This window comes from Vitis riparia, unplaced genomic scaffold, assembly GCF_004353265.1.
Source record: "Vitis riparia cultivar Riparia Gloire de Montpellier isolate 1030 unplaced genomic scaffold, EGFV_Vit.rip_1.0 scaffold647_pilon_pilon, whole genome shotgun sequence".
Taxonomy (NCBI): domain Eukaryota; kingdom Viridiplantae; phylum Streptophyta; class Magnoliopsida; order Vitales; family Vitaceae; genus Vitis; species Vitis riparia.
In genome coordinates this window covers 125,996-153,660 of record NW_023269725.1, presented here as the reverse complement: position 1 = coordinate 153,660, position 27,665 = coordinate 125,996, and the positions used below count along the sequence as shown (strand labels likewise).

The window sequence follows — 27,665 nt, the reverse complement described above, 5'->3', positions numbered from 1 at the left end:
AGAACTAGATGAAATATTTCTTTAAACAAAATATATTAAGCTTACATTTTCTGCTAGCCAAAACACAAACTAGATTTTACAAGGAACAACAGAATCCACAACTGAATCATAACACATCTTAGGAACCAAACCCAACCTGACTTTTGCAGCATACAATGATAAACTACAATCACAATTCTTAAATGTATCTAGTGTAGTGCCTTTATCTGCTATTTTAAATTTTTCCTTCACACATCCATCTTCAATAAATAAGAGGTCCAGACTTCCCTATGATAGACTCTTACAATTTTGGCAAAGAGAAGCCAACATAAGTTTCCCATAATACATTATTTGCAGTAAGAAAGACTCACTTTGCTACCTGACGCAAAGGCCTCAGGGCAGGTGCATATAGATCATTACATATGCAAATCACCTGCATATGATACTCATTTAGCAAATCGTTGATAAAAATAAATAAATAAATAAATAGCAATAATGATTATTCTGATTTTACAGGTCTTGACAATGATGTAGTTTTATGCCCCTTTTTTTAGGATATCTGTCCTGACTCATCTACTTTAGCAACATTTCTCTTCCTATTATCAGCTTTCCTTTCAGCAGAAACCTACATGAACAGCAAACATATCACTCTAATCTGAAAAATAACCTTCTTCCACAAAAGAATAGACAATAAAACATCAATATTTAAAAGCATAAAAAGAGGGCAAACACAAGGAAGTGTGGCCCCAGTAAGTGGCACATGGTCCTAGGTTTAATCATGTCACTAATAATACCCTGAATTTACTAGTGTTGATTATTGCGGGACTGTCAGCACCGGAGAGCACCCGAGGTTTGAGTCCCTATGGAGAGTCCTAAGGGCTTGGCCATGGAAGGTTCCTTGATTACCAAAATATATATATATATATATATATAATATATATATATAAAAGCATAAAAAAAAGCATAACTTCAACTTCAACAAATCAATACCAAACAACTAATACAAAGTCAAAGTTCTAGTTCCACATACTTTTAAAAAATGAACTTCCTAAAGCTTAACACTAACTAGAAGTAACTGTAACATCCTATAGAGAGATACACAAGTCTGTAGGCAAACAACAAATAGCCTCCTTTGGGTTTAATAAAATGGGGAAATAAACATGCAGTGAAGTTCAAACAAACAACCTCCTACCAAATGAGACTCTGATGCCATGTTAGACAACCAATTTTCCTTAAAGCACAGGCTTGTAGGATGTGAGCACACAATGTATATCATGCACTCCAACAATTCTCCTAATTGCTAAATTCAATAAGTTCTTAATCTTCATGAAAGTAATGAACTCAATTCTTTTTATTAGTTGTTTTGTTTTACTAATAAGCAAATTGTCCAAGATGAACACCTTAACAACCTAGGTAGCTCATGTTAAGACTATGACAAAACTTATTTTTTGTTTGGAACCCACCCTCTCTCTTAAGAGGGAGTAAAGTATTCCTGGAGCTAATACTGAATAAATCGCTAGTGACCAACCAATGATTTTTAATAAATTGTTCATTAAAATGTAATTGGTGATTAAAAGATGTTTAATTAGGCTTCAAGGATTATTAGATGTAAATGCACATCAGTTTGATAAAAAATTTCATCTTCTTCCAAAGTCACTCATGGATATTGGTTCATGGATGGGCATAGTTGAAATAATTAGAAAGCTTAGGGTTTCATTGTAATTTCCTTGTCTAGGAGTGCAACTATCATTTAGTAGAATTAATAATAAGTAATTGATTACTATTCTAATTAAGAGTTAATTATAGGAATAGAAACTAGTTTGCCTACCAAAAAAAAAGGAATAGCAATCAGTTGGAGTCAAGATAAAGGAAAACTTGTCGAGCCCACTTTCACCTTAGCTAGGAAACTAGCCTTCTATTTGGATCTTGGAAATTCATGTTCTCTTGTTTGCTTTACCAAAGAAAACAAGAAGGAAATGAAATATAATGAAACAATAGTTAAAAACTCGTAATATTTCCCAAATCTTGTTTCTCTATATAAAAAGGTATAAATTTGCAAAGAATAAAGAAAAAAATTGAGTTCAAACATAATTTTCATTATGTTTCATGTCTATAAAATACCCACATCTAATCCATGTACATGTTAGTGTCTACCTACAATCCAATCATGACAATAATATGACGTACAAGTAGTTCTTTCGGCTCTCCAAATTCATAATTATAATGCACAGACTAGGCAATAGCTTATACCAGCAATATACAAAACCTAATTGTTGGAGAAGAAAATTGGTAGATGGGTAAGCTTATCCAAAAAAAAAAAAACCAACCATTGAACGCATGTCTTGGAAACATTCATGAAAATAATAACAGTCTAAAGATGAAAAACCATATCAATTACCATTTTTAGAATAACCTCCACAGCACCCTTGCCATCACCAAGAGCTCCATCTATTTCATCAATCACCTACATTCAAAGTGCAATTAATGTTTTTGTTTTCTTTGCACTACACAAATGAACGTCAAACTTCAAAGGTTGAAAAATGAAATGCACCAAACAATTGGGCTTCGAATCTACCATGACAGAGTTCATCTGGACCACATCAAGGATTTTAGCTTCAATTGTTGAAGATGACCGATCATCACTAGCATTTATCTATCAAGGAAAAAACAAAAGCATAGAGAGTCCGTAAAATGCCCTTCAGCTATAGTGAAACACAAGTGAAAGTCCAAGACATAGAAGCCTACGAAAATAATAACAACAATGAGTATTCTGAGAACAAGAACATAAGGCTTTTACACTTGATCCTTCAACACCAAAATAAAGAATAAGTTTTTTTAACTCCAATCTGTCACATGTGAAAACATAAAAAGATAATAAAAATCGGTTCCTAAACTGAGATGTCAATTTATTGATAAATGTCATATAAAACCTAGAGTTGTCATTCATAAAAGACATAAAACAATTCCTAATGAACGTAATGAATAATATGCACATGTAACATGCATGCCGATATTTTACTTAATTTAGAAAAAAAAAAAAAAAAAAAAAAAAAAAAAAAAGAAAGATACAGCAGAAAGCATTTATCCAGGTGAGAGAAGTAAAAAACAAAACCTCCACCACACGTTATCCACAATGCTTAGCAGCGACATGTGCAAGTGTTGTCTTCCCAAAGTCCTGGGGGACCACAAAGCAAGAGGATCTGCAGCAAACATGAGCTTCACTTACAAAGGGCCTTCATTAAAATACAATAATAATAAGAAATAAAGGGATAAATTACCAAGTAATTAAAGTATCTCTCAATGAAGCCATTGCCCCAGTAATATATAGACTATATGAATTCTATCTTGACATTAGATTATCTACGTCCACACATGTGTTTTCTAACCACCTCAGTCTACATCCATTTTGTCTTCTCCTCATCTTTGCAACACCTCCATCCTAAAACATATCCCTCTTTTTCACTCATTCTTAATTGTTATTTGACTTTATTGAAGCTGATGCTAAACCATATTAATCGATTTTCTCACCTTGTACTTGACTGGTTTCCACCAACTTCCCTATGAATGTATCTGTATGTAGCTCTGTCATTTGTAGGTGCTGCCATTCATAAAAACTCATTTCATGAATGCCTTTTCACATTTAGAACATTCATGCTATAAAGCATGCCTTGCCTAATACTTTATACTTCAACGGGTGTAGACCATTTGGAATACTCCAAAAATACTCAAAGACTGTCCAACTATATCTAATTCCATTCCAAACATCTTCGCTCTCTCTCCTTTATAAATAAGGACAGTCAAGTCCAAATAGTGAACATGTTTTCATATTGGCCTCACCCCTAGCAACATGGAAAGAGTCTTATCTATTTTGGCTGCCATGAATGTCAAGCTAGTCAAGCATTGTGAGAAGTGGGATGCAACAGTTTGAAACTAAAGGACAAAGTGTATCTCAGGGGGAAGTACAAGCCCTCGATCACTAGAAGAGATGATTTGCAGGGGTTGATGCTATGTTTGAGGATTTATAGTGGTCCTATGAGAATCATAAGCTAGAATATAATAGGACTATAGTCTAGAAAGAAAAGGAGAGTAGTGAAGGATTTCTCCTTCATGAATCTCCAAACTTTGTAATGTTTCCAGAAACAAAGAGAAAGGAATGATAAAGGAGATTTGTAGGCAATGTGTGGACATCAAGAAACAAGGAGTGGGGGAATTTACCAACTTGTGGGTTTTTAGAAGGGATCTTAATAATATGGAATTCAAGCAAACACATCTATTTAGACTCATTTGTAGGACCTTTGTCAATTTCAATTAGGCTAGCTTCCAATGGAGGAGGAGATTTTTGGTTTACCTCGGTGTATGATCCCAGTAGTCCAACTCTTAGAAGGGACTTTTAGACGAAGCTATTAGGTCTTTTTGTTATAACCTATCCAAATTGGTGTGTAGGGTGTGACTTCAATGTCATGAGGAGAATTTCAGAAAAAAAAAAAAAAAAAAAATGGGCAATTCAAGATTAACCCCTTGCATGAGAGATTTCGATGATTTCATTAAAGAAAGTGAGTTAGTTGATCCTCCACTTAGAAATGTTCTATTTACTTGGTTCAATTTATAAGAACCCCCTATTTGCAAGAGGCTGAATAGATTCTTATTTTCAAATAACTGGGAGCAAAACTTCCCACATAACCTCCAAGAAACCTTACCCAAGTTCACCTCTAACCATTGCCCAATTGTGTTAGACACTAACTCATTCAATTAAGGCCTAGCTCCATTTAGATTTGAAAATATGTAGTTGCTTCACCCAAACTTTAAAGATAGTTTTAGCTCATGGTGGAAAGAGTTTCAAGGAGAAGGGTGAGAAGGTTATAGTTTCATGAAATGATTATAATTTGTCAAATCAAAGTTGAAAGTGTGGAATAAAGGTGTATTTAAAGACATAAAGAAGAGGAAAAAAAATATTCTCAAAGGTATAGTGAACATTGATGTCTATGAACTAATTTGTCTCCAGGGCCTGTAGCTCACAGGACTTCAAGGAAAAGAGAGTTGGACAATTTGTTGTTGAAGGAAGAGGTATATTTGAGGCAAAAGGATAGGGTAAGATGAGTAAAAGAAGGGGATTACAATTCAAAATTTTCCATTAGGTGGCTAATGGAAGGAGAAACAGAAAAATCATTATATCTCTGGAGAATGAAGATGGAGCTACTTTAGTGGGATTTTTCGAGAAATTTTATGTTAGGTCCCTTGAAGATTCATAGAAGCTAGAAGAATTGGATTGGTCTCCTATTTAAAAAAAGAAAAAACGCAAATTGTTTTGCAGAAGTTTGTAAAGTTGTCTTTCAATTAGACAACAAAAAGGCCCTGGGGCCAAACAGTTTCTCCAGAGCAGTGTTTAAGGAGTGTTGGGATGTGGTAAAGAGGATCTATTAAAGGTGTTTATGGAGTTTCATAACAACAAGGTAATTACCCAAAGCATCAATGCAACCTTTATAGCTCTAGTACCAAAAAAGAAACCATAAAAATATTAGACTTTACGCTATCAACCTGCTCACAAGCTTGTATTAAGATCATAGCCAAAGTTCTTTTAGGCCGCATCTAATGAGTCCATAAAACTATCCACTTTTCTTAGGATGCCTTTGTAGAGGGGAGACAAATCCTAGACACGATATTAATAGTTAACGAAATGGTGGATGAGGAGAAGATCAAGGAAGGAAGAAGTGGTTTTCAAAATTGATTTTTGAAAAGGTTTATGACCATGTGGATTGAGGTTTTTTTGTACCATGCACTTGATAGAAAGCGTTTCACTAAAAGATGAAATCATGGATGAGGGGATGTTTGAACTCAACAAGCTTTGCGGTTTTTTCTTATGAATTCATATATAAACAACAATGGTTAGCTAACACTCATCCTCTTCTCTTAAGTCGATCTAAGGTTAAGAATCGTTTCCAAAAGTTGAGCTCTTCTTTTTTCCTTGATTAGAATCTCTTCCCTTCTTTCTAGTCTCCAACCATTACAAGGAAGTCAAAACTTCATCCTCAAAACATTCGACAAGCATCCCCACACAATCAAAATGTTGACCGAAGAGTCAACTTTTTCCCTTAAGAGGAAGTTTGTAAAGTTGTCTTTTAGTTAGACAAAGAAAAGGCTCCTAAGCCAAGTGATTTCTCCATAGAAGTATTTCAATAATGTTAAGATGTGATGAAGGAGGATGGATTAAAAGTGTTTATAAAGTATCATAATAACAGGGTAATCAACCAAAGTACAAAAACTACCTTCATTACTCTTATGCCAAAAGGAAGTTAAGCCACCAAAATATCAAACTTTAAACCTATTAGCTTAGTCCCAAGCTTGTATAAAATAATAGATAAGGTTCTTCCAAGTTGCATCCAAAGAGTCCTTCAAGAAACCATCTACATTTCCCAAGGAGATCTATAGAGAAAGGAATGGTCTTTAAAATGGATTTTGAAAAGGTCAATAACCATGTTGATTGGGGTTTTTTTGGACCTTGCACCAGATAAAAGGTGTTTACTACTAGATAGAGATCATGGATGAGGGAATGTTTTTCCTCAGCAAGTTTTGCAATCTTAGGAAATGGAAATGCCAAGGGATGCAGCCAAAGGATTAAGGCAAGGAGACTCACTATGTCATCTTCTTTTCGCCATTGCAACAAATGTTTAAAGCAAAATGCTAATAAGGGTAGAGGAAAGTGGTATTCTAAAAGGGTTCCTAGTAAGCAGGAGTAGAACTAGGGAGTCACATTTTTAATTTGCAAACAACACTATCTTTTTTTCTAACACCAATGCAGAAGAGTTACAAAATCTTAAGCTTATCCTGTTGATTTTTGGGTATATTTCAAGACTTAAGATCAATTCTTCTCTAGTTTTCCCTGCTAAGTTTGTATGGAATTCTCAAGTCCCTTTTAAAGTCAAATCCTTTGTCTAGTTGGTGGCACACAAAAAGGTAAATACTAATGACTTGCTACAACTGAGAAGACCTACAAAGCTTTTAAGCCTGACATTTGTAAGTTGTGTATGAAGCATGGAGACTCAGTAGATCATCTTTTCCTACATTGTTCTTTGACGATAGAGTTGTGGCACAAATTATTTCAGTTAGCCAAGATGGATTGGATTCCCCCAAGGAACATCTCCGACATGATGTCGATCAATTATAAAGGTTTTGGATTATCCAAGAAAGGGATAGTTTTGTGGCAAACTGCATGCATTGCTTTAATTTGGGTTGTGTGGTAGGAAAGAAATGCGAGGATATTTGAGGATAAAGTAAGGAATTCAGAGAATCTTTGGGATTTCATTCACTTCCTTGCTTCTCTATGGGTTTTTGTTCCATGGTTTCTAAGGGCATTCCCCTTAATGTGTTATAACTAGATTGGATAGCAGTGTGTAGCTCCAACGGGATGGTCTAACCTAGAGAGTTTGTTTGTTTTTACATTGTAGTTTCTTGTTTTTGTATTCTTGTTGTTTAGTTTTTCTTTGGTGGGAGGATTCTTCATCCTTCTCTTGTACTTCTTATTTCTATCAATATATCTCTTTGTCGTTTCCTATCAAAAATTTAGACAAAAGCATGTTGTCAAGAATCAATACAAGTTAGAATTAGATTTCTAAATTGGCTTTATTGTTAAAATATAAAGTTTTGAATGGCCTTGAACCTATTTTGGTCTATTGGCAAATCAAATTAAATCAAATTTGATATGATTAGGAAATTTGAATTAGTCAAAGTTATTTATTCTAGATTTGGTTGTTATTTCCAGTTGTTAGAATTTGGTTTTAAAATTGTTTTTAATTTCAAATAAAATCAAATTGTGGTCTATATCAATTTGCAGTGATCCTAGGAGTGTTTTTAAGGATTTGTTGTAGTCCTTGGTTGTCCCTAGTCTATTTAAATGTATTACCTTCAATTGAATAAAATAATGCAGCATTAGTATTCAAACTGTGTTCAGGGTCTTCCAATAAGGGGTCTCCTAAGGCTAGTGTCTTTTAGGACCCGATTATAGATAAAATTTCAAGGAGATTGGATGGGTTGAAAAAACATTTTCGTCCTTAGGTAGAAGAATAACTCTAATTTAATCTTTGTTTGTCTCACATACCTAACTGTGAAAAGAGAGAAAAGGGAGAATCCCTAATTTTTGTTATTGAAAAATTGTTAATAATACACATTGAACTTGGGTATATATATACATGTTAGTGGGACGCACAATACAATAAGGAAAGAAAAGGAAAAGTAAATAACTGAAATAAGTGTACACTATCTAATACTCTCCCTCAAGCTGGAACAGCATATATGTTATATGCACCAAGCTTATTACAAATGTATTTAACTCTAGGACCTCTAAGAGATTTAGTAAAAATATCTACTAGTTGATCATTTGAATTGACAAAACTAGTCGCCACACATCCTGATGCGATCTTCTCTCTAATGAAGTGACAATCAACTTCAATGTGTTTGGTCCTTTCATGGAAGACTGAATTGGATGCAATATGCAAAGCGGCTTGGTTGTCACATATGAGCTTCATTTGTTCATCCTTTCCAAATCTCAACTCCCAAAGATGTTTCAGCCATATGAGTTCACATGTTGCCAGAGTCATAGCTCGATACTCGGCTTCAGCACTAGATCCGGCCACTACATCTTGTTTCTTACTCTTGCAGGATATTAGGTTACCTCCAATAAAAACACAATACCCGAAAGTGGAACGTCTATCTGTGGGTGAGTCAGCCCAATCTGCATCTGTGTAACCAACAACCTGGGTATGACCTCTGTTCTCGTACAACACACCTTGGCTTAGTGTGCCTTTGATATATCGAAGAATACGGATTACAGCATCCCAATGGCTATCACTGGTGACTGTAGGAATTGACTAACAACACTCATAGGAAAAGAAATGTCTAGACGAGTAATGGTGAGGTAGTTCAGTTTACCTACAAGTCGCCGATATCTCCCAGGACTCCTAAAGGCTCCCCCTGTCCTGGTATATGTTTGACATTTGAATCCATAAGAGTGTCTACCGGTTTACAGTCTAACATACCGGTTTCTTCCAAGATGTTTAAAGCATACTTCCTTTGGGAAAGAACCACACCGGAATTGGATTGAGCTATCTCAATCCCTAAGAAATACTTGAGTTTCCCCAAGTTTTTAGTCTAAAAGTGGGTGAAAAGGTGTTGCTTTAGTTTCTGAATACCATTCTGATCACTGCCTGTAATGACGATGTCGTCCACATAAACTACCAGATAAATACACTGCCCTGAAGAGTTATGATGATAGAAAACGAAATGGTTTGTTGTACTGCGGAACATGCCAAACTCCTGAACAACAGAACTAAAACGGCTAAACCATGCTCGAGGAGATTGTTTCAAGCTATATAAAGAATGGTGTAACCTGCACACTAAACCACACTCCCCTCGAGTAACAAAACTAGGTGGTTGCTCCATATAAACTTCCTCAGCAAGATCCCCATGAAGGAAAGCATTTTTAATATCTAACTGAAAAAAAGGCCAAGAACACATAGCAGCCATGGAGAGCAATAGACGAACAGAAGCTATCTTGGCCACAGGAGAGAAAGTGTCACCATAATCAGAACCATAAACCTGAGTATAGCCTTTAGCAACTAAGCAGGCCTTAAGGCAATCAACCTGACCATCAGGTCCAACCTTAACTGTGTAGACCCAACGACAACCAACTGTAGATTTACTAGAGGGTAAAACAACAAGATCGCAAGTGTCATTGGAGTGTAAAACAATCATTTCATCTACCATTGCCTGGCGCCAGCCTGGATGGGAAAGAGCCTTAGGGGTGCTATTGGGAAGAGATACAAAAGATATAGCAGAAACAAATGCAAAATAGGGTGAAGATAATCGATGGTAACTCAAAAAAATTGTAAATGGGATGAGGATTACGAGTCGATCGATTACCTTTCCAAAGAGCAATGGGTAAGTCAGCAGAAGGAGGCAGAGCCGGGGCAAGAGAAGTCGAAGGGATAGGAAGTGAGTCAACAGGTACCTCGGCTAAAGAAGGAGGAACAGCCACATGATGACGGTGATGATAAACCTGAAGTGGGCGAGAAGGCACTGCATCAGGTGGGGAGATAATGGGAAAGGGTAAGACTTCAGAAATAGGAAGAGACTCAGAGGTGGAGAAGAATGGTGAGTCCTCAAAAAAAGTGACATCAGCGGAGAGAAAGTAGCGATGAGTGTCAGAGGAATAACAACGATAACCCTTTTGAAGTCTGGAATATCCCAAGAAGATGCATTTTGTGGTTTGGCAGAAAGTTTATCCTGTCTAGGAGTGAGAATATGAACAAAGCAAAGTACAACCAAAAACACGAGGAAGGAAATAAAGTGGTTAGTCAAGGAAAAGAAGAGAATGAGGAATCCGATCGTGTAATACAAATGAAGGCATACGATTAATCAAATAACATGCTGTAAGAATAGCGTCCCCCCAAAAACGAAAAGGAACATTACTATGGAGAAGGAGAGTACAAGCTGTCTCAACAAGATGTCAATTCTTACGTTCAGCTACCCCATTTTGTTGAGGAGTATGAGCACAAGAAGACTGTTGAAGGATCCCATGTTGGGACATAAATGAGGTAAATGGTACAGAAAAATATTCCCTGGCATTGTCATTGCGTAACACACAAATAGAAATATTGAACTGGGTTTGGATTTCAGCATAAAATTTCTGGAAAATAAAGAATAACTCAACTTGATTTTTTATTAAAAATAACCAAGTACATCGAGAATAATCATCAATGAAAGTGACAAAATATTGAAATCCTAAAGTAGACGCAGTCCGACAAGGACCCCAAACATCAGTGTGGACAAGTTCAAAAGGAGACTTTGCCCGATTATTCAAACGCTTTGGGAACGAGACACGAGTATGTTTCCCAAGCTGACAAGACTCACACGCAAGTGACGACGAAGATGAAAAACGAGGGACCATTTTCTGGAACTTGGATATACTAGAGTGGCCTAGGCGACTGTGGATGAGGAGGGGAACATCAGTGGAAATGCAAACTGCAGGAGTTGAAGGCGAGGTGAGGTGATAGAGGCCTTGAGACTCACGTCCTATGCCAATCGTCTTCCCTGTACTCCGGTCCTGCAAGGTCACAAATTTATCATAAAAAGTGATAGAACAATTAAGAGTACGAGTTATTTTGCTGATAAAAATAAGATTAAAAGAACACTCAGGGGCGTAAATGACAGAATGGAGAGGTAGGGAAGGGAGAGGCTGAGTTAAACCAAAACCTTTAGCCATAGTTTGGGAACCATTAGCTAAAGTAATAGTAGGTAAGGCAGAGGTAGTAGTAATAGAAGAGAAAAGATCCTTATTACCAGATATGTGATCAAAAGCGCCAGAATCTAGAATCCAAGGTCTAAGAGAAGATGTGTGGGTAAGACAAGCAGAAACATTACCAGTCTGGGCAACAGAAGCAATAGAAGCTGACTTGGTGGCCTGATAGCGGAGATAGTCATCATACTCACTGTTAATGAGGGAAATACCCTGAGATGTGGAGGAACTGGGAGGCTGAGGCGGCTAAGGATTAGATGACTGGGCCACCTAGGCAGTGCGGGGAGGCCGCCCATGTAACTGATAACACCGATCATGAGTGTGGCCAAGCTTATTGCAATAGGTGCAATGAGGACGTTGGCCTCTACCTCAGTTACCACTGCGTCCTCCTCGAGAGTTAGTTTGAGAAACTAACACAGAAGAATCTGAAGTGTTATCAAATAGCAAAGTCTAAGTGGAGGAGATACGGAGGAGGCGAGCAAACACATCATCCAAGGATGGAACGGAGGAACTGCCAAGAATCTGATCGCGGACGGTCTCAAGATCTGGACGGAGGCCAACAAGCGTAAGAACCATGAAAAACTTGTCAATCTGTGTTCGTTGATCCCCAACATCAGTAGAAAGAGGCATCACGGTCAAGAATTCCTCCTTAAGAGAGGCAATCTGGCCAATATAAGTAGATAAATCCATGTCTTGTTGTCTGACATGGACAATAGAAGAAGTCACCTTATAAAGACGTTGGATATCATTCATGTATAGCCCTTTTGCCTGATTCCAAAATTTAAGGCATGTTTTGTAGGCCCGAAGATGAAGTAGAATCTTAGGATCAACTGATTGCCATAACACACTACATAACTGTGCATCTATCTTCCTCCATTGTACTCTATCAATCTCAGGGATATCCACCTCCTGTGTAACAAGGTGACCCTCATAACCTTGACTCATAAACCAAAGCTCCACAGAGATAGACCAAGACAAATAATTTTCACTACCAACCAATTTCTCTAAAGTAATCATAGGAAATCAAGATATGACAGAGGAAAAAATGGAACTTTTAGTAGTCATATCTACTTATCTGGAGAACGAAATATGTTTGGATCGAAGAGAGCCCTAATACGACTTCAGATCGCGGCTGAAAGAAGGAAAAAAACGAGGATCCGCGGTTGTGAGAGACCAAATAGTAAAGAAAAACAAATGTAGCACTACTGAAAGGGTAGAAGAACACTTCCTAAGACACGTGTAGGGCTTGGGGTGGAGAGGAAGTCACCGGAGGTCGCCGAAAAGACTGTTTAGAGGGCCGGTGGAGACAAAAAAACCCCAAAAAATGCACTTGCAGAGCTCGGAAGGGACAAACACAGATGGAGGGTGGCTAGACGGCATCAGGCGAGGCTGGAGGTGGAAGCGTGTGGCCGGAAAGTGCTCCACGCACCCTCACGCGCCGGCGCGTGAGGTTAAGGCCGCCGGAGAAGAAACGCGCGTGGCTGGCGCATGGATGAGAATCTCCCTCCGGTGCTTTGACAAAACTTGAAGATCTCCTCCTTGCGCACCTGATGGTATGGTCGGTGTCGGAAAAGGATGTCGCCGGAAAAAGTCGCCGGCGGTGAGGTTTTTCTGACGGCGATGAGGGTTTTCTGACGGCGATACAGTTGATCGAAAAGCTTTAAGAGATAGGAAAGGTGACCAAAATGAAACACGATCACTGAAAGGTTTCCCAAAATTGATTCACGGATAAACCGGAAATAATTAGGTTTTTTTTTTTTTCTCCCTAGGCTCTGATACCATGTGAAAAGAGAGAAAAGGGAGAATCCTTAAGTTTTGTTATTGAAAAACTGTTAATAATACACATTGGACTCGGGTGTATATATACATGTTAGTGGGACCCACAATACAATAAGGAAAGAAAAGGAAAAGTAAATAACTAAAATAACTGTACACTATCTAACACTAACAATTTCCTTTTGTTATACAAGATGTCATCTTCAATGGCATTACAGAAATGCAAATGGATTTCCTTTAGTCAGGGTATAGGGACAGAAAGAGAGATCGTCTTATTAGATGAATCCAAGTGTTCAAGACTAAGGAAGTAGGAGGGTTGGGGTTCAAAAGAATATCTTTAAGGAATAAGACCCTCTTAGGGAAGTGCCTTTGAAGGTATCCTAGGGAGGGCAAAGCTCTTAGGCACATAGTTATCTTGAGAATCTAAGGAACAAATCCAAATGGTTAGAATGAAAAAATTGTAGTTATGTGGTCACATCATCGCCCTTGGAAGTCCATTGCTCAAGTTTGCTAGGAATTCTACAATCACCCTTTTTTGATAGGTAATGAGACAAAGATCCTTTTTTTATTTTAGAGTTATGGCACAATCTATTCAAACCAGCCAAACTGAATTGGGTTCCTCTTAGAAGTATTAGTGACATGTTGACCATTCCCTTTAGTGGTTTAGGAAATACTACTAGAAGCAAAGTTTTATGACAAATCGCTTGTCTTACATTGATTTTGATAGTATGGCGAGAAAGAAATACAAGAATTCTTGAGGATAGGTGGAGAACTTTAGAGATGATATGGGTTTTAGTCTATTTCTATTCATCTTTTTAGGTCTCCACTATTACAGTTTTTAAGGGCATTCACTTCCACATTATTCAACTTGATTGAATTTTGATATATAAATTAAAAGCGTTAAAATAGCAATGTTGAGTTGTTTTGATGTCTATTGGAGTGTAATTCTTTTCCTCTGTTTCTTATTTGTTTTTGTAATTTAGGAAGGATTTCTAATCCTTCTTTTGTAATATCATATTTTTTGTGAATTATGGTTTTGTTCCCAATTAAAAATAAAATAAGAACCAAACAAATAAAAATAAATAAATAAACTTGCAAAAAAGGTGATCTTTTATGATTTGATCAAATCCAATCACTTGGAAAACCATAGAAGTAAGGAAATAAACCACCCGCTTTCATGCATCTGATTGTCAATTCAACCTTGTGCTTAAGAACAAAAGAATATTCATGTAAACAAGAAATTCATTTTTCATGTCAATGATTTAACTTCTTTTAAGAGTTTGGTGCTTCATGATCTGAATATAAAACAAAATCTTTATCAATAAGATAAAATTGCCAATAAAGAAGTGCTTGTACCAACACATAGAATTCCTTGTTATAAATTGAATATTATAGGCATATGTGAGAATAATTGTATATATTGATTTGAGGAAAAATTGTATATCTATATGCAGCTATACGATGAGGAAAAAAATGGAAAAACTCCTAAAAATCTGTCCCAAAACTCATGGAAATTTTAATTCTAACTTCATAATTTAAATTGTTATATACAACTATTGACTATCTATTAAGAGGTTCATGCAACTATTGACTATCCTATTGAGAGGTTCAATACTAGCCACTTGAAACTTCATCCATAGGTTTGTGTCATGTGAAAACCTAGTAGACAGATGATTAGCCTTGTGTTTATTCAATGCCCTAGCACCTTACTCTTTGGCAAAGACTTCTTTAATAAATCACCATATATTGTGTGGCTCCTAGTGAGATTCAAAGGATGTTAAAGATCCCATTTCAAGGTTTGGCTATAGTAGAAAGAAGTGTGTCCTATGGTTCAATGCTATATTGACTATTATGTGGATAAAATAGACAAGAATAATTGAAAGAACTTTCCTTAATAGTATAACTTCCCAAAATCATTAATGTGATAGGTGTGTTTTATTAAACTCCCTAGGTTCTAACCATGCTTTGAAATATCGGTAAATATGAATATATCGGTACTTGGATTTTACAGATATATCGGAAATATCAAATAAACATCTGTGGATATTTTGACAAAAATATAAGTAAGGCGAAAATTATTCAAAATTCATGAAAATATTTGGAGAAACTTCAAAAATGATCAAATAAATAAAAATACACATGTTAAAGTTATTTTCTAAGTATAATTGACATAGGTGTAGCTAAACAAAAAAATATCAGAAAGCAAGATATGTCGGTATTAATAATTTATTATTTATTTAATCAAATTATTTTTAATTTATAAAATATTAGAATTTAATTATTATTTTTTATATTTCGTATTTTTTGAATAAATTTATATTTTTAATATTTTAAAATAAAAACATTCAAAATTAAATAAAATTAAAAGGATAAATATAAAAAAAATTTAAAAGTGAAGTGAAAATAATTTTTAAAAATAGGATTAATGAGATAAATGATGATACATCTAATATTAAAATTATAATTTATTTAATTCAAATGCATTCAATAATGTAAAATAAATGATGATGCATATATGATTTTTTAACATTTATATTTTTTATATTTAATGATCCTATAAATGATATTAAAATACTTGTTAAGAAATTTATAATGGTGGTTTTTATATATTTATTAATTAATTAAATAAAATTTAAATAGAATAATAAGAATTTATTTATTTATTTTTTAATAATAAACTTTAACATATTTATTATCTACATATATTAACAAAGAAGAAGTTGGCCTAACCGCCCAACGGTAACTAGGCTTGAACCTAAGCCTTTTGGCCTAGGCTTGAATCTTGGCAGTAGTAGCAACAGGGCAAAAATATTTGAAATTTGACTGGTTTGACGCGCTAAGCCCACCAACTCCATGTTGACCAAAGTTTGACTTCCCGAAATATCGAGAAATTTCCCGAAAAATCAGCAAAAAGCCAATAAATGCCGATATTTTGACGAAATTCTAGAAAAATCGATGAAAAATCGATCAAACGACTTTCGATATTGAATATAGTGTCGGCCTCACCCGATAAGCGAAATTTCGCCGATATTTTGGTGAAAAATCGCGACATTTCAAACCATGGTTCTAACAAAGGAGTTTGAAGGCGTTCACAATGAGGACTATATCGTTGGATTCACTTGTTGTTTGTAATTTTACAAATACAAATGCTGCATTCATTGATATATGGAGGTTTCCTTCCCTAGCATCTTTTAAGCTAAATCTTGCCAACAGTTTGCTAAGGCATCTTGGTCAAACGGGGATTGGCCATATGTTTAAAAACCATTTCAAATGACAATATCTTAGCCCTCTCAAAACCAACTAGTAGAGACTTGGCTATTGAGGTAAAGATTTGATCTCTTGTAGAGGCCATAAAGTGGGGAAAGGTTTAGGCTTACAATGTTTTTTGGATTGAAGGTAACTCCACTATCATGATCCAAGGACAACAAAGAAAAATGCCTCATTTGGAGATATGCCCATTTAATAAAGGAGACACCACATTATTCTAGAGAATTGCTAGCGGAATATAAAGCAAAGAGGAGGTATCATAATTAATACACAAATTTCCTAGCCAAGAAAGGGGCATCTACTTCAAAAGTCCTTTAAGGTCATTTAGCATGTGTATAGAGCTACTATACTATGATTACTTATCTTTCAATTTAATGTCATGAAAGAACACATCCTTTCTTTTCCAAGTCCTTACTATTCCAAAATTAATTTTTTGTTGCTTCTTACCAATATATGGAGTGCATTAGTTAGACATTTAAAATTAAAAGATTAGCAAATTCAAACAAAAGTGTATCTGCATGCAAATTATTTGAAGTGAAAGGCAAACTAAACATCTATCAACTACAAAAAAGAAATAAATAAATAAATAATTGTTTTATGAAATAAGTACAACAACAAACCTTTTGTTTTGGAGGACCAGTACCCCTTGACTTTTTATTCCACAACTCCTGAAGGCCTTTCAAATTCCCATTTTCTTGATCCAAATTATTAGAGTATCTGGAGTTTCCATCACTCAATCGTTGTCCTTTATTCTTCCTAAGAAAGCTCATACCAGAGGGCCTTTGATGTTGAGCAATGGAAGAATGTCGTCTCAAAGCAGACAAGACCTCCTCCGTCGTGCTCCTAATTTCAGATCCAGAAACACAGGAATCGCACTGTTTCAACCACAAGAGGACCTGCAGAACAACAATACAAGGTTAATTAATCATGAAAAAAAATCAAACAAACAAAAACTCCAAATGTAAATAAGCCTTCTAAGGTTTTGGCTTTGTAGGAACTTCAAAGTAACACTATGAACAATATGTTCACCTCATGATTTGTTTGTTCATCACTGAGAAGCTCTGTAAATGAACTTGGAGCATATTTATCCACCCAAAGTTGTTCATTGACCACTTGTGTTTCAGGGAGGATTGCATCATTCTGCAATTCAGAACTTGCTTGCAAAGCCTAAGCATGACAACAATATTCATAAGAAACATTATAATGTGTAGAAAATATTTTCTAAAAGGGAAACAACTTCAATGTTCCTATCCCTAAAAATTAATATTGTACATCACATAGCATGATAAAATTTAAGATAATTTCTAACTTATATATGAATTGAGACAAGGGTTAATTTTTGGATTTCTTTAGTGAAAATTTGGTGGTTCATATGGCCTTTTGCATAAAACTTCATAAGATCTTCTAATAATAAAAGTCATCAGAGAGTCCCAGTTATGTAGCAGACACTTCAAAAGGAGTTGCGGCTAGCTTGAGCACAATACTCTCAAACATGTTTCAGACATTTCTCAGATGTGTCCAAAATTTTGAATAATTTTTTCATGGCCTAAATAAATCAAATATTCAGTGGAAAAGTATAAGGAATTTCCTAAATAAAGAAAAATAATATAATTTGGAAGAGAGACTACTGAAGAGGAGTAATACACTACCAAATTCCCCAAGCTTTTTCTTCCTGGTAATGCAATTGTGAGTTTGGAAATTTAAATAAATTTACTAATATTTGTATTATTATATAAAATATAGAAATAGTATCTTTTTTTCTAATAGTTAAATAAGAGTCACAATAATATATTTTTCATGTATAAGTCCTTCAAAATTTATCATGTCATAAATTGATGTCATATTGGACTTGTCTCTCATGTCCAAATCCTATTCAAACTTAACCTCTTCCAAGGGTGATGTACTCATGTCTCATGTCTATGTCCATGCTATACAGTATCAAAATTAACCACTTCCAAGGTTCTCAATTACCAGAAGAGCTTCAAGGCCCCAATGGATCATTCTAGTTTTATCAAGTAGCTGCCATCCACTAAATTTTCTTAGGACCCTCATAGGATTCAAATCATAAGATGATGTGTTACCCATATAGACAAAATGGAAGCTTCTATATTGGTAACCTGATTTTGTGAAACAGTGATATGAACAAAAGCAGTTCATGAATCTGATCAGAACAAAAAAACAAGAATAAATTGATATTCTGCAATAAAGGTGACCAGTTAGGAAAGCTTCGACGATACTTACAGCATATTAATGAATTTTTTATACACAAAACCAAGTGATTTTCTTTAATTCATCAAGTTAAATATATGTTCAATGAAAGAAAAGAAAAAAGAGCATTGACATCAAACATGAATTATTACAAGTTGTTTTCACAAATAGAACACTAAATAATACCATTGCCTAAAAAAAAAAAAACCAAGAAAAAAAACGATATACCTTTGTGAAAGCATCTTGTTCCACTCTTTGCATTAGAACACTAATGGGTTCCAAAATAAGACCTGTAAAGTGGATAGATTGGGAAAAGATCAAAGGCCTAGAATCAACTAATTCAAATATTAATTTTGTGCAAAAATAATATCATATACAAATGAATAAGGATGTCCACAGAATCTTGGAATTATACAAAGTGAGCAATGTCACAAGGACTCAATCTGTGAAAAAAATGCCCTTGACTCCCATTCATGGCAGGTAGAGTACCACAGAAATCACTCCATGTAACAGATAAAAGAAAACAGAACTGTAACACATCAAGATCTTGAGTAGCCAAACAATGTGCTCTCAAAAGTTCGCTATCTATTAGTGTCTTACCAGGGTAAAGCATAAAGTCCTCTGATACCTGATACAAACTAATAGCACCTAATCCTAAGACCATGCTATAATTGTTAGCTCTACTGAGATTGAAGAATGGAATGGAAGAAAACAGAGGTTGATTTGCAATATAGTCAAAGTCTTTTGACATTTTGATCAATCAAGTTAGAGGTAGGGTGCTGGCAAGATCACAAAGAGGATCAAAGGATTCTCAGAGTGGATTAAGTTTGGAGCTAAGCATTTGTCTTTGTTGCTGCAAGGGGTGGAAGTATGTTGTCAGGATGTAAATCTGAATAGCTTCAGAAAGGCCTAGACAGACAGGAGGAAGAAGTTTCAACTTGGAGCTCAGGAGCAATGTAGCTGGCACATTCTCCTCATGTGTTATGTTTGCTCAGTGGAGGCAAAGAGATTTTCCCTTGTGTTCCCAAAAGGAAGGACAATATTAAGGGGGTGGGTGGTGCTAGCCAGAAAGTTAAGAGCCCTTGATGTAGAGCTTCCCCTTGGATTTTTGAGGTACTCAAAGCCAACAATTCCCTTGCTCCAGGTTGTATAGCCAAGAGCATCAAAGAAGGAACACCTTTTAGTAATACAATAAAAGATGGTTGGAGGGGTGTGGGCAAGGTTGTGTGGTTTCAATTTGGAGGTTTGGATTTTTTCAACAAAATGCAGGCCATAAATCAATGTTTAGCGAGAAAATGGGGTAAGGTCTCAGGTGAGACACTATTTCTTCCGTCCTAAAAATCTTGGGTTAAGTATAATTGGAGAATGAGAGTGGATATCCATCTTGCCTTCATAGGTGGCTTTCCTATTTTATTTGAGTTTGGATTTAGTTATGAAGTCAAAAGGTCCTTAGAAAAGAGTGACAATGTTCAAGAGGAAGAGGCTATTGTAAAAAAAAAAAGGGGTTCTAAAGGTTGGCTAACTTAGGGAAGGAGATAAGGTGGCTGAATCTTAGGCGGAATTATGGGTCTTCCTTTGTTTTTGTGGCACAGAGGCTTTTTTTAAGCAATTAGGTGAAAGCTTTGTGGAGGCTCATAGTTGTAGATGAAGACACTGCAGTGCGCTGAAATTTATAGTGGAGAGGTAGTAGTAAAAAACAAATGAAGGAAGGGTCCCAAGAAGTTTGCAAGTTATGGTAGGAAAGCTTTTACTTCGCCATTCAACTGTGGTGGGAGATTCCACCATGGATGTTGGTGGTGAAGCCGCTCAAGCTTAGGTAGGGCTGGAGGTTGGAGAGACTTGGACGGTGCTTTACACATCACAGCGAGACTAGGGTTGGTGGACCATATGCAAACAAACATGGGGAGTTTGCATGTCACCCCATGAAATGAAGGGGGTTGCATTAGGTATAGCGTGGATGGAGCTTAGGCACTATGGATGCGTGTTGTGTTTCTTTTAAAGGGGAAGGTCTAGGCCTAATGGAGATGATGGCCCTTTAGCATTACAGAGAGCCTTATGCAATCTCTCATCAGGCTAAAACCATGAGCTCTAGCAATCGTGAGGGTTTCGAAGTTCATTACTCTCTGACATGATTGTGAGTGTCAAGGATGATCTCAAACCCACGTTGAGAAGAGATTTCTAGTTAAGGTTTGTTGTTGACTCCTATGGATGTAATCCTAGTGAAGGGAGGCCCTCCTACTTCCAAGTAAGCTCCTTACTCCCATACTCTATTAGGGCACGGGGCATTCTCTCCTTTTTCAATCTCAAATGGCAATCTTCCAATGGAAAAGACAATAGGGAGTATGGTTCACTGGGATATACCCTCTTAATGGGTCTTTTCCAAAGGCTGAAAATTTAATGGTTGGAACTTTCTGCTTATTCTGAAAAAAGGAATGATGGTGGAGATGTTAGCAAGCACTATGAGAGGTGGTTGTAGTGATCAAGAAGAAGGATTCATTGAGGAGCCTTCCTCATTATGTGATTCCCTCCATGTAGAGCGAGCCAATCTTTCAACTGCTCCACGGATACCTTCAAAAATTAGCAACTTTCAACATATTTGAGGGAATGTCAATTGAGGATCTTAAGGAAGAAAATAATGGCTTCTTAAAAAGGGTTGGAGAATAGAAAGAGGAGCAAAGATTTAAGTCGAGTAATAAAAAAGAATTGGCACTTGGATCCAGATTTAAGAGGAGACTTCGCAAAGTGGAGTGCTCCATTAACCATAATTCAGCTTCAAGAAAAGGAGGAGGAATAGAAGCTATTTAGAGATATGCAAAGTTTAGTGAAGAAGATTTGAATCCTTTTGTCCTCTTTGCCTCTTGAGAAGGAAATCCAAAGCCTCGAGTGCTCAGTCAATTATAATAGTGTTTCAACCACAGTAAAAGGAAAGGGGAGGGGGTGCGGAGTTAGTGGCAGGGGTCTCTGTTGACCACTAGTGGTTCGACTAGGGGTTCTTTGTTCATTCTAGGTAAGGTTTTTTATGTTTTTCTCTTTTTTTTTTTCGCTAAGGGGTTTCCAGCCCTTGTTGGAGCTAGGTGTTGGTGGGACGGTGGGTTTTAATCTCTCTCTCTTCTTTTATTGCTTGCCTATGGATCATATTTGTATACTCCGTGTGTGCTTTGTTGCACCTTTTTGCAAGCGTTTTTAATATATTTTGCTTATTTACCTATCAAAAAGAAAATATTTGAATCCTTTTGTGAAAGATTTGAAAGTCATATTAATGATATAGAAAAGCGGAAAGTAGCAAAGGCTTTGATCACATTGTAGAGGGTAAACCTAGTTCATCTAGAAGAGACCAAGGTGTAATAAATGTCGAGTTAATTGGTGAGGAATTTAGGAGTACATAGAATATAAATTGGGGTAATGTGGAGGCCAGAGGGCAAGTAGGGGGTATTTTAGTTTTTTTGGGACAATAAGGTCATGAAGCTTCTGGAGGTAGAAATGGGGTGCCTTCTCTTTCATGTTGGTTTAAGAACTGCAAGGATAATTTTATTTAGATGCTTTTAGGAGTGTATAGGTCAATTCATAATGGAGAGAGAGAGAGAGAGGATCTATGGTCAAAATTGGGAGATATTAGAGCATTGTGGAGCAACCCTTGTTGCATTGGAAGGGATCTTAATGTTTGTCAAATTCCTAGGGGAAAGAAGAAATTTGAAGATCATAGATGAGCTTCAATTGAGGGATCGTCCCCTTGCGGCGGGTCCTTTTACTTAGTGTGGTGATCTAAATATTCAATCCTTTTCTAGACTGGATAGCTACCTTGATTCAAAAGAGTGGGAAAGTCACTTCAATTGTTTGACCCAAAGTGTGTTGCCTAAACTTGTTTTTGATCCTGCTCCTATTTTATTGATGAAAGAGAGATGAGGAAGGGCAAAATGCCTTTTGGGTTGAAAATATGAAGCTAAATGTAGAAGGTTTTAAAGACCTAGTTAGAATTGGTGGGAAGGCTACAATGTTAATGGCTCTTATAGCCACATTTTAGCTAGCAAACTAAAGGCTTTGAAGCAGGATCCACAAGTCTAGAATAGAGAGGTGGTAGGGAATTTGTCTACTAATAAAGTTGCAACTCTCAACAAGATTGGTTTCGGGGATGCAAAAACAAAGGAGACCGCCCTTTCAATGGAGGAAAGTGAGGTTAAGAGGGGATAATGGAGGAGTTCAGAATGTAGGTAGTAATACAATAGATCTCCTAGAGGTAGAAACCACGAGAATTATGGCTAAAAGAAAGAGAAAAAAAATTCTAAAGTTCTTCCACGAAATGTCAAATTCCCATAGAAGGACTTATTTGGTTACAATTAAAGTGAACTTTAAGCGGGAGGAGAGCTTCAAAGAAGGCCTTATTTGATGAATTAGTTGATAGTCCATATGGAGAAAAAAGGTGAAGGCTTAGGCATCAAAAATTTGTCTATTCTAAACAAGGCCTTCCTTGGAAAATGGTGTTAGAGATTGCAACTAAGAATAATCCCTTTGGAAGCAAGTCATTATAGGGAAGAGTGGGGAGGAGAGGACAGATGGTGCTCAAGAGCATCGAAGGAAAGGATATGGTGGAGTTGTGGAAGACTATTAAGAGCAAGTGAGAGGAGTGTCATAATAAGATTGGGTATAGGGTGGGAAACGGTAGGAGGGTAAAATTTTGGAAGGATAGATGGTACAACAATGATTCCCTGAAGAGGCTTTTCCTAAGTTGTTCTCTATGGTCCCTGCTAAAGATGTACAATTGACTAATTGTGGGAGTAGAGTAGGTAGAGAGTTGTTGGAATCCCTTGTTTACAAGACAAAACATCGACTAAGAGTGAGAGAGGTGTAGGTTTTTTAAAGATTGCAAGGGCAAATAATTAGAAGGGATGTAGAGGATATCATAATTTAGTTGGATATCAAAGAGTGGCAAATTTATAGTTAAATCGCTTTATTCGTTAAGAAATCATAGAATGGAGGCATTTCCATCTCGCATTATATGACCATGCGTTCCAATGATAGTTGACTTTTTTGTTTGGAAGCTTTATGAGGAACATTCTAACTTCAAATCAACTCAAAAGGAGGGTTCACAATTGTCGGTAAGTGTTATTTGTGTAAAGTAAGGAAGAAACGATGGACCATATCCTCCTTCATTGTTCCAAAGCAGTCATGCTTTGACAATTAATTTATGCTCTATTAGTGTTCAGTAAGTGGTGATCTCCCTTAGTTCGAGATGTCCTTCTAAGCTAGCACATACCCTTTATAGGAAAACAGTGTGGAGAGCAGCTCCTTTATTTTGATTTTTGGAGTAGAGAAATAAGAGAGCTTTCGAGAACACTAAAAATGCAGATCAAGCAATTAAACAACTATTTATGTACAATTTTTAGAATAGGTTAGGGTACACACAAGAGACAGCTCTTTGTCAATGATCAACGCTATCGATAGTTGAACTCTAAGAGTCTAAGTAAGGCAAGGGTGTTGTTTTTTGTGTTTCCCTCTACCATGTTTCACCTTTAGCGCTTGAATACACCATGTATACTTTTGTGTGCCCTTTTGATAAGCACTTTTAATACAATTGATACTTACCTATCAAAAAGACCATGCCAAATTGTTGCAAATTTCTTTCATTTAGAACATCTAATAACTTGGTACCTCCTTTCCAAAAGAATAAACATAAAAGAAATCCAAAAAGAGTATTCATTCTATCATGTCCCTAAATTGTCTTGCATTCAAAGGAACAACACTTACAACCATGACGTTCGAATGATAGTTAGTGAATTCAAGACATGTGTCAAGGCAAATCTCAAGAAACATTCATAACACCATAAACCTAATTTGCAAGAGTCATGTGGGGCATAGCTTAATACACAAGGATCACTTCATGACTGACTGCAGATCCGACATAATTTTCAGAAATAAGTCTCTCACAACCTAATAAAAATATCAAAATCATACTAAACTCAATTCAGTGAAACCTTAATCCTAACAATTAGGGGTGTTAGGTAAATCCTATTTTGCCACTTGCCCCTACTTGAGGTAATATCCTCCCTTTAAAATCATGAGACCTTCTCAAAATTCCAGTTTGTCAACCCTTGAAGCCAAAATTCCAGTTTGTTAACACTTGAAGCTGGAACTTGGTTGTCTGGACAAATGTGATGAAACTATTTTGATACACTTCAGGTCAAGCTATAACCTAAACTTCCAAAGAAAATAAGAAATATGATTATTTGGTTTGCTAGTGACTAATATACTTTGGCTGGAGGTTCCTCGATAAAAATCTAATCAAAAATCAGAGTTCAAGCTAATATTTCACAGAAATAATAAAAAGAAGAACAATGATGAAATTCTTCAACAAATTAATATGATAGGGCAAATGCAGTTCCCTCTCTATATCATCAACATCCAAGCAATTATGGCAGTGATTCCACAATTGAACTTCATTTGGTTGCCAAGAAGATGAGGAAAAAGAAAAGGAAAAAGAAAAGGAAAAAGAAAAGGAAAATAAAAAGGTCAAAACTCAAAACACCACTTTCAACTAAACAATTGCCGCATTGAACTAAGTGGAGCTCTGGTGATTATGTTGTTTTTCAGGATCCAGACATAGCAAAATTTAAAGACATGTTTGGTTCTGTTACCAGAAAACGGTTTTCAAAAACCAAAATTGTGTTGTGGTCAGTTGATAAATACGCCCTAGAATTCATAGATCGCATTTACTGTTCTTTTCCTCCATTCTCTCGGTAACCAAACAGCTACCACAAAACTAGACTCACCCTTGGTGCGTCCCTCTAAATCAAGTTTCTTCAACCTCCCGTCGCTCCCAGTCGCGCTAATCTTCAAGTAAACCCTGTCGCCACCTGGTCCAGTCACCGGAATACAATCACCGTCAATCTCTGACGCGTATCGCGAAACGATTCTCTCCTCATCAACAACCATAGGCTCCAAATCGCGGTCACTGTCCTGCGGCAGCGAGTACCGCAGCCAATCTTCCTCAGCTCCGGTCTCAGACAGATCAGCTTTGCTACGCTTTCCAAAATCGGGGGCATCTGGTCCGTCGGATAGGGGGCGTTTCTGGCCATTGACTTGAGGTTGTGAGAGTGGTGAAGGAGGTTCAGGGAGCTGTTCTTCTTCTTCTTCTTCAGGGTAGGGTTCTGGGGGTTCTTGGTCTTCGTAGTCTTCGAGGTCTTGGTGGAGGTGAGAATTGGCTTCCAGCCATTCGAGCTCTTCTGGGAGGGGAATGTACATGTTGGCGTCCATTGATGGGTGAAGGTGGGCAGGAGAATGGTTGCAGAGAAGTAATGGAGATTCTGGCACTCGTTTGGCGGGAAAGTGAAGAGAATAGCGACAAAGCCGGGTTGAGGTGGTACTGGTGGTACTTTAAGGGAAGGAGAAAAAATAAATGTTTAAAGAGAAATAATTTTCTTGCATTTGATTTTATTATGAAAAAATAGGGGAGAAAATCTAGTATAATTAAAATTATTATAAGTTAATATATTTCAAAAATATTTAATCTTTATAAAAAAATAAAAATAAATACCTTAGTGACTTTAAAATTATTCTAGCATTTTATGTTTTTCTATTTTTTTCTCCTCCATTTTTCTCTATCATTTTTTTGATAATCAAAGATAGTCTATAAGGGTATTTAATAAATCAATCTAATCACTCCATAACTTAATTTAAATTCATTAATTAGATATATTTAATGGAAGCAACATGAAGTTGTTGTGTCGTGGATCAAGTTGTAAGTACTGAAAAGTAAGTCCTTATAGTAAAGAGACTAGGTAAATCTGTTTAACTTGATTTTGAATAGTGGATATCTAAGCTTTGTAAGAATCCACATTTCTGTTATACCATTGATTTGATGCCATTATAATAGGGATTGGTTTATTTTTGTCAAAGTTATATATGCCTTTTTGACTCGTAGATGGTTAATAGATGAAATTTGCTTTAATTTTAAAAGAAAATGAATTTAAATCTATAAAGATATTTGGTTAAATTAATATAAAGTCTACAATAATTTTCATAAAAATAAAATTTTTTACTAATAATTTCACATCAATAAAAAATAAAAATATACTATAAATTTTTTTATGATATGATAAATAATTCCATTTGTAAGTTATAATAAACCAAAGAAAAGTCTTATAAATATTGTCACCCACTATGGACAACATTTTGTATGCATCCCTACTTCATGGAAATATTTAGACTATGAGAAAAGTATTCCTTTAAGAAAATTGGTTTCTATTTATTAAGGTTTGTAGTCTTTATTTAATTTTAAAGTAAAAATAAAATAAGAAAGAAAATCATATGTGACTTCATAAAGTAATAAACAAGTGTATTAATGAAAAATGGATCTAAGAGTTAGCATACTTAATGAAAAGGTTCAGGAGTACTCCGTTAAACAATGAATAACTATGGTCTTTACTAAACAAGTAATTTTTTTTTCATACTTTATTAAGTTATTGATGAATACCAAAAGTAGTGACACTCAAATAATAGACAAAAGATGTATATGATAACGTGATGAAGGCCGAGATATACACGCATGGACAAAATCAAATAAATGACAATCTGAACCATCATGAACCTAATGAAATTCAAATTCAAATTTGGTTTCAAAACTAAAAATATGCAAACAAGGCCCAAAAAATTGACCCAAGGTTGGTTAGGATATTGTGGATGAATTGCACTGAAATCAACACTAGGGGCTAAAGTGTCAAAATTTTAAATCCATAGGGAGGTCGATACCACAAAGTGGAGTTTCAAATTATGCATTGACACGATTTGAAACCTTAATGTGGATCCTTTATTGATTTCATTTTGATATTGAATTATGAGCAATAGAGAAAATCAATTATTAAGAGACAACCTCAAATTTAATATGAAATTATATAACAATGTATAACATTGAGATCTGGCAAACCCAAGGAAAAGGATAGTGATTGTAATATATTTCCCCTAAAAATTTATTTACATATTTAGGATCTTATCGTTTCTAAGGCTTTTCAAAAGGTAACACCATATAAAAATGATATCAAACCTTGTTTTAATATGCTTTGCTCTCAATTATAATTTAATTATCTCATATAAGAGTGTAGATAAGATGATGCTTTAGGTTATGTACCTTGTACGCTAACTTCGTATCCTGAATTTT

General features: G+C 35.8%; 1 protein-coding gene across 2 annotated transcripts; it reads right to left on the bottom strand.

Annotated features, from left to right (window-relative positions):
- Positions 1-25,829, bottom strand: LOC117910207 (chromosome transmission fidelity protein 18 homolog). Of its 2 annotated transcripts, XM_034824267.1 has the most exons (8): positions 25,282-25,829; positions 18,746-18,807; positions 17,339-17,476; positions 16,930-17,205; positions 2,531-2,632; positions 2,378-2,443; positions 494-604; positions 1-412 (listed from the first exon to the last, which is right to left on the bottom strand). In XM_034824267.1, the coding sequence occupies exons 1-7, from the start codon at positions 25,763-25,765 to the stop codon at positions 530-532; spliced, it is 1,203 nt and encodes a 400-aa protein (XP_034680158.1). In that variant the 5' UTR covers positions 25,766-25,829; the 3' UTR covers positions 1-412; positions 494-529. The 2 variants fall into 2 exon arrangements, with proteins under 2 accessions (XP_034680158.1, XP_034680159.1); XM_034824268.1 differs by lacking the exons at positions 1-412; positions 494-604; positions 2,378-2,443 and adding an exon at positions 3,092-3,179 and having other exon boundaries at positions 2,554-2,632.
- Positions 25,830-27,665: the final 1,836 nt, after the last annotated feature.

Bases quoted from the DNA above. Each gene is read 5' to 3' on its own strand.
- LOC117910207 (XM_034824267.1), bottom strand. From the start codon at position 25,765: ATGGACGCCAACATGTACATTCCCCTCCCAGAAGAGCTCGAATGGCTG. The intron at 17,206-17,338 runs GTGAACATATTG...GTTGTTCTGCAG, and splicing joins ATGAACAAACAAATCATGAG to GTCCTCTTGTGGTTGAAACA. The intron at 2,633-16,929 runs GTTTGTTGTTGT...TTTCCTTGATAG, and splicing joins CTGGTCCTCCAAAACAAAAG to ATAAATGCTAGTGATGATCG.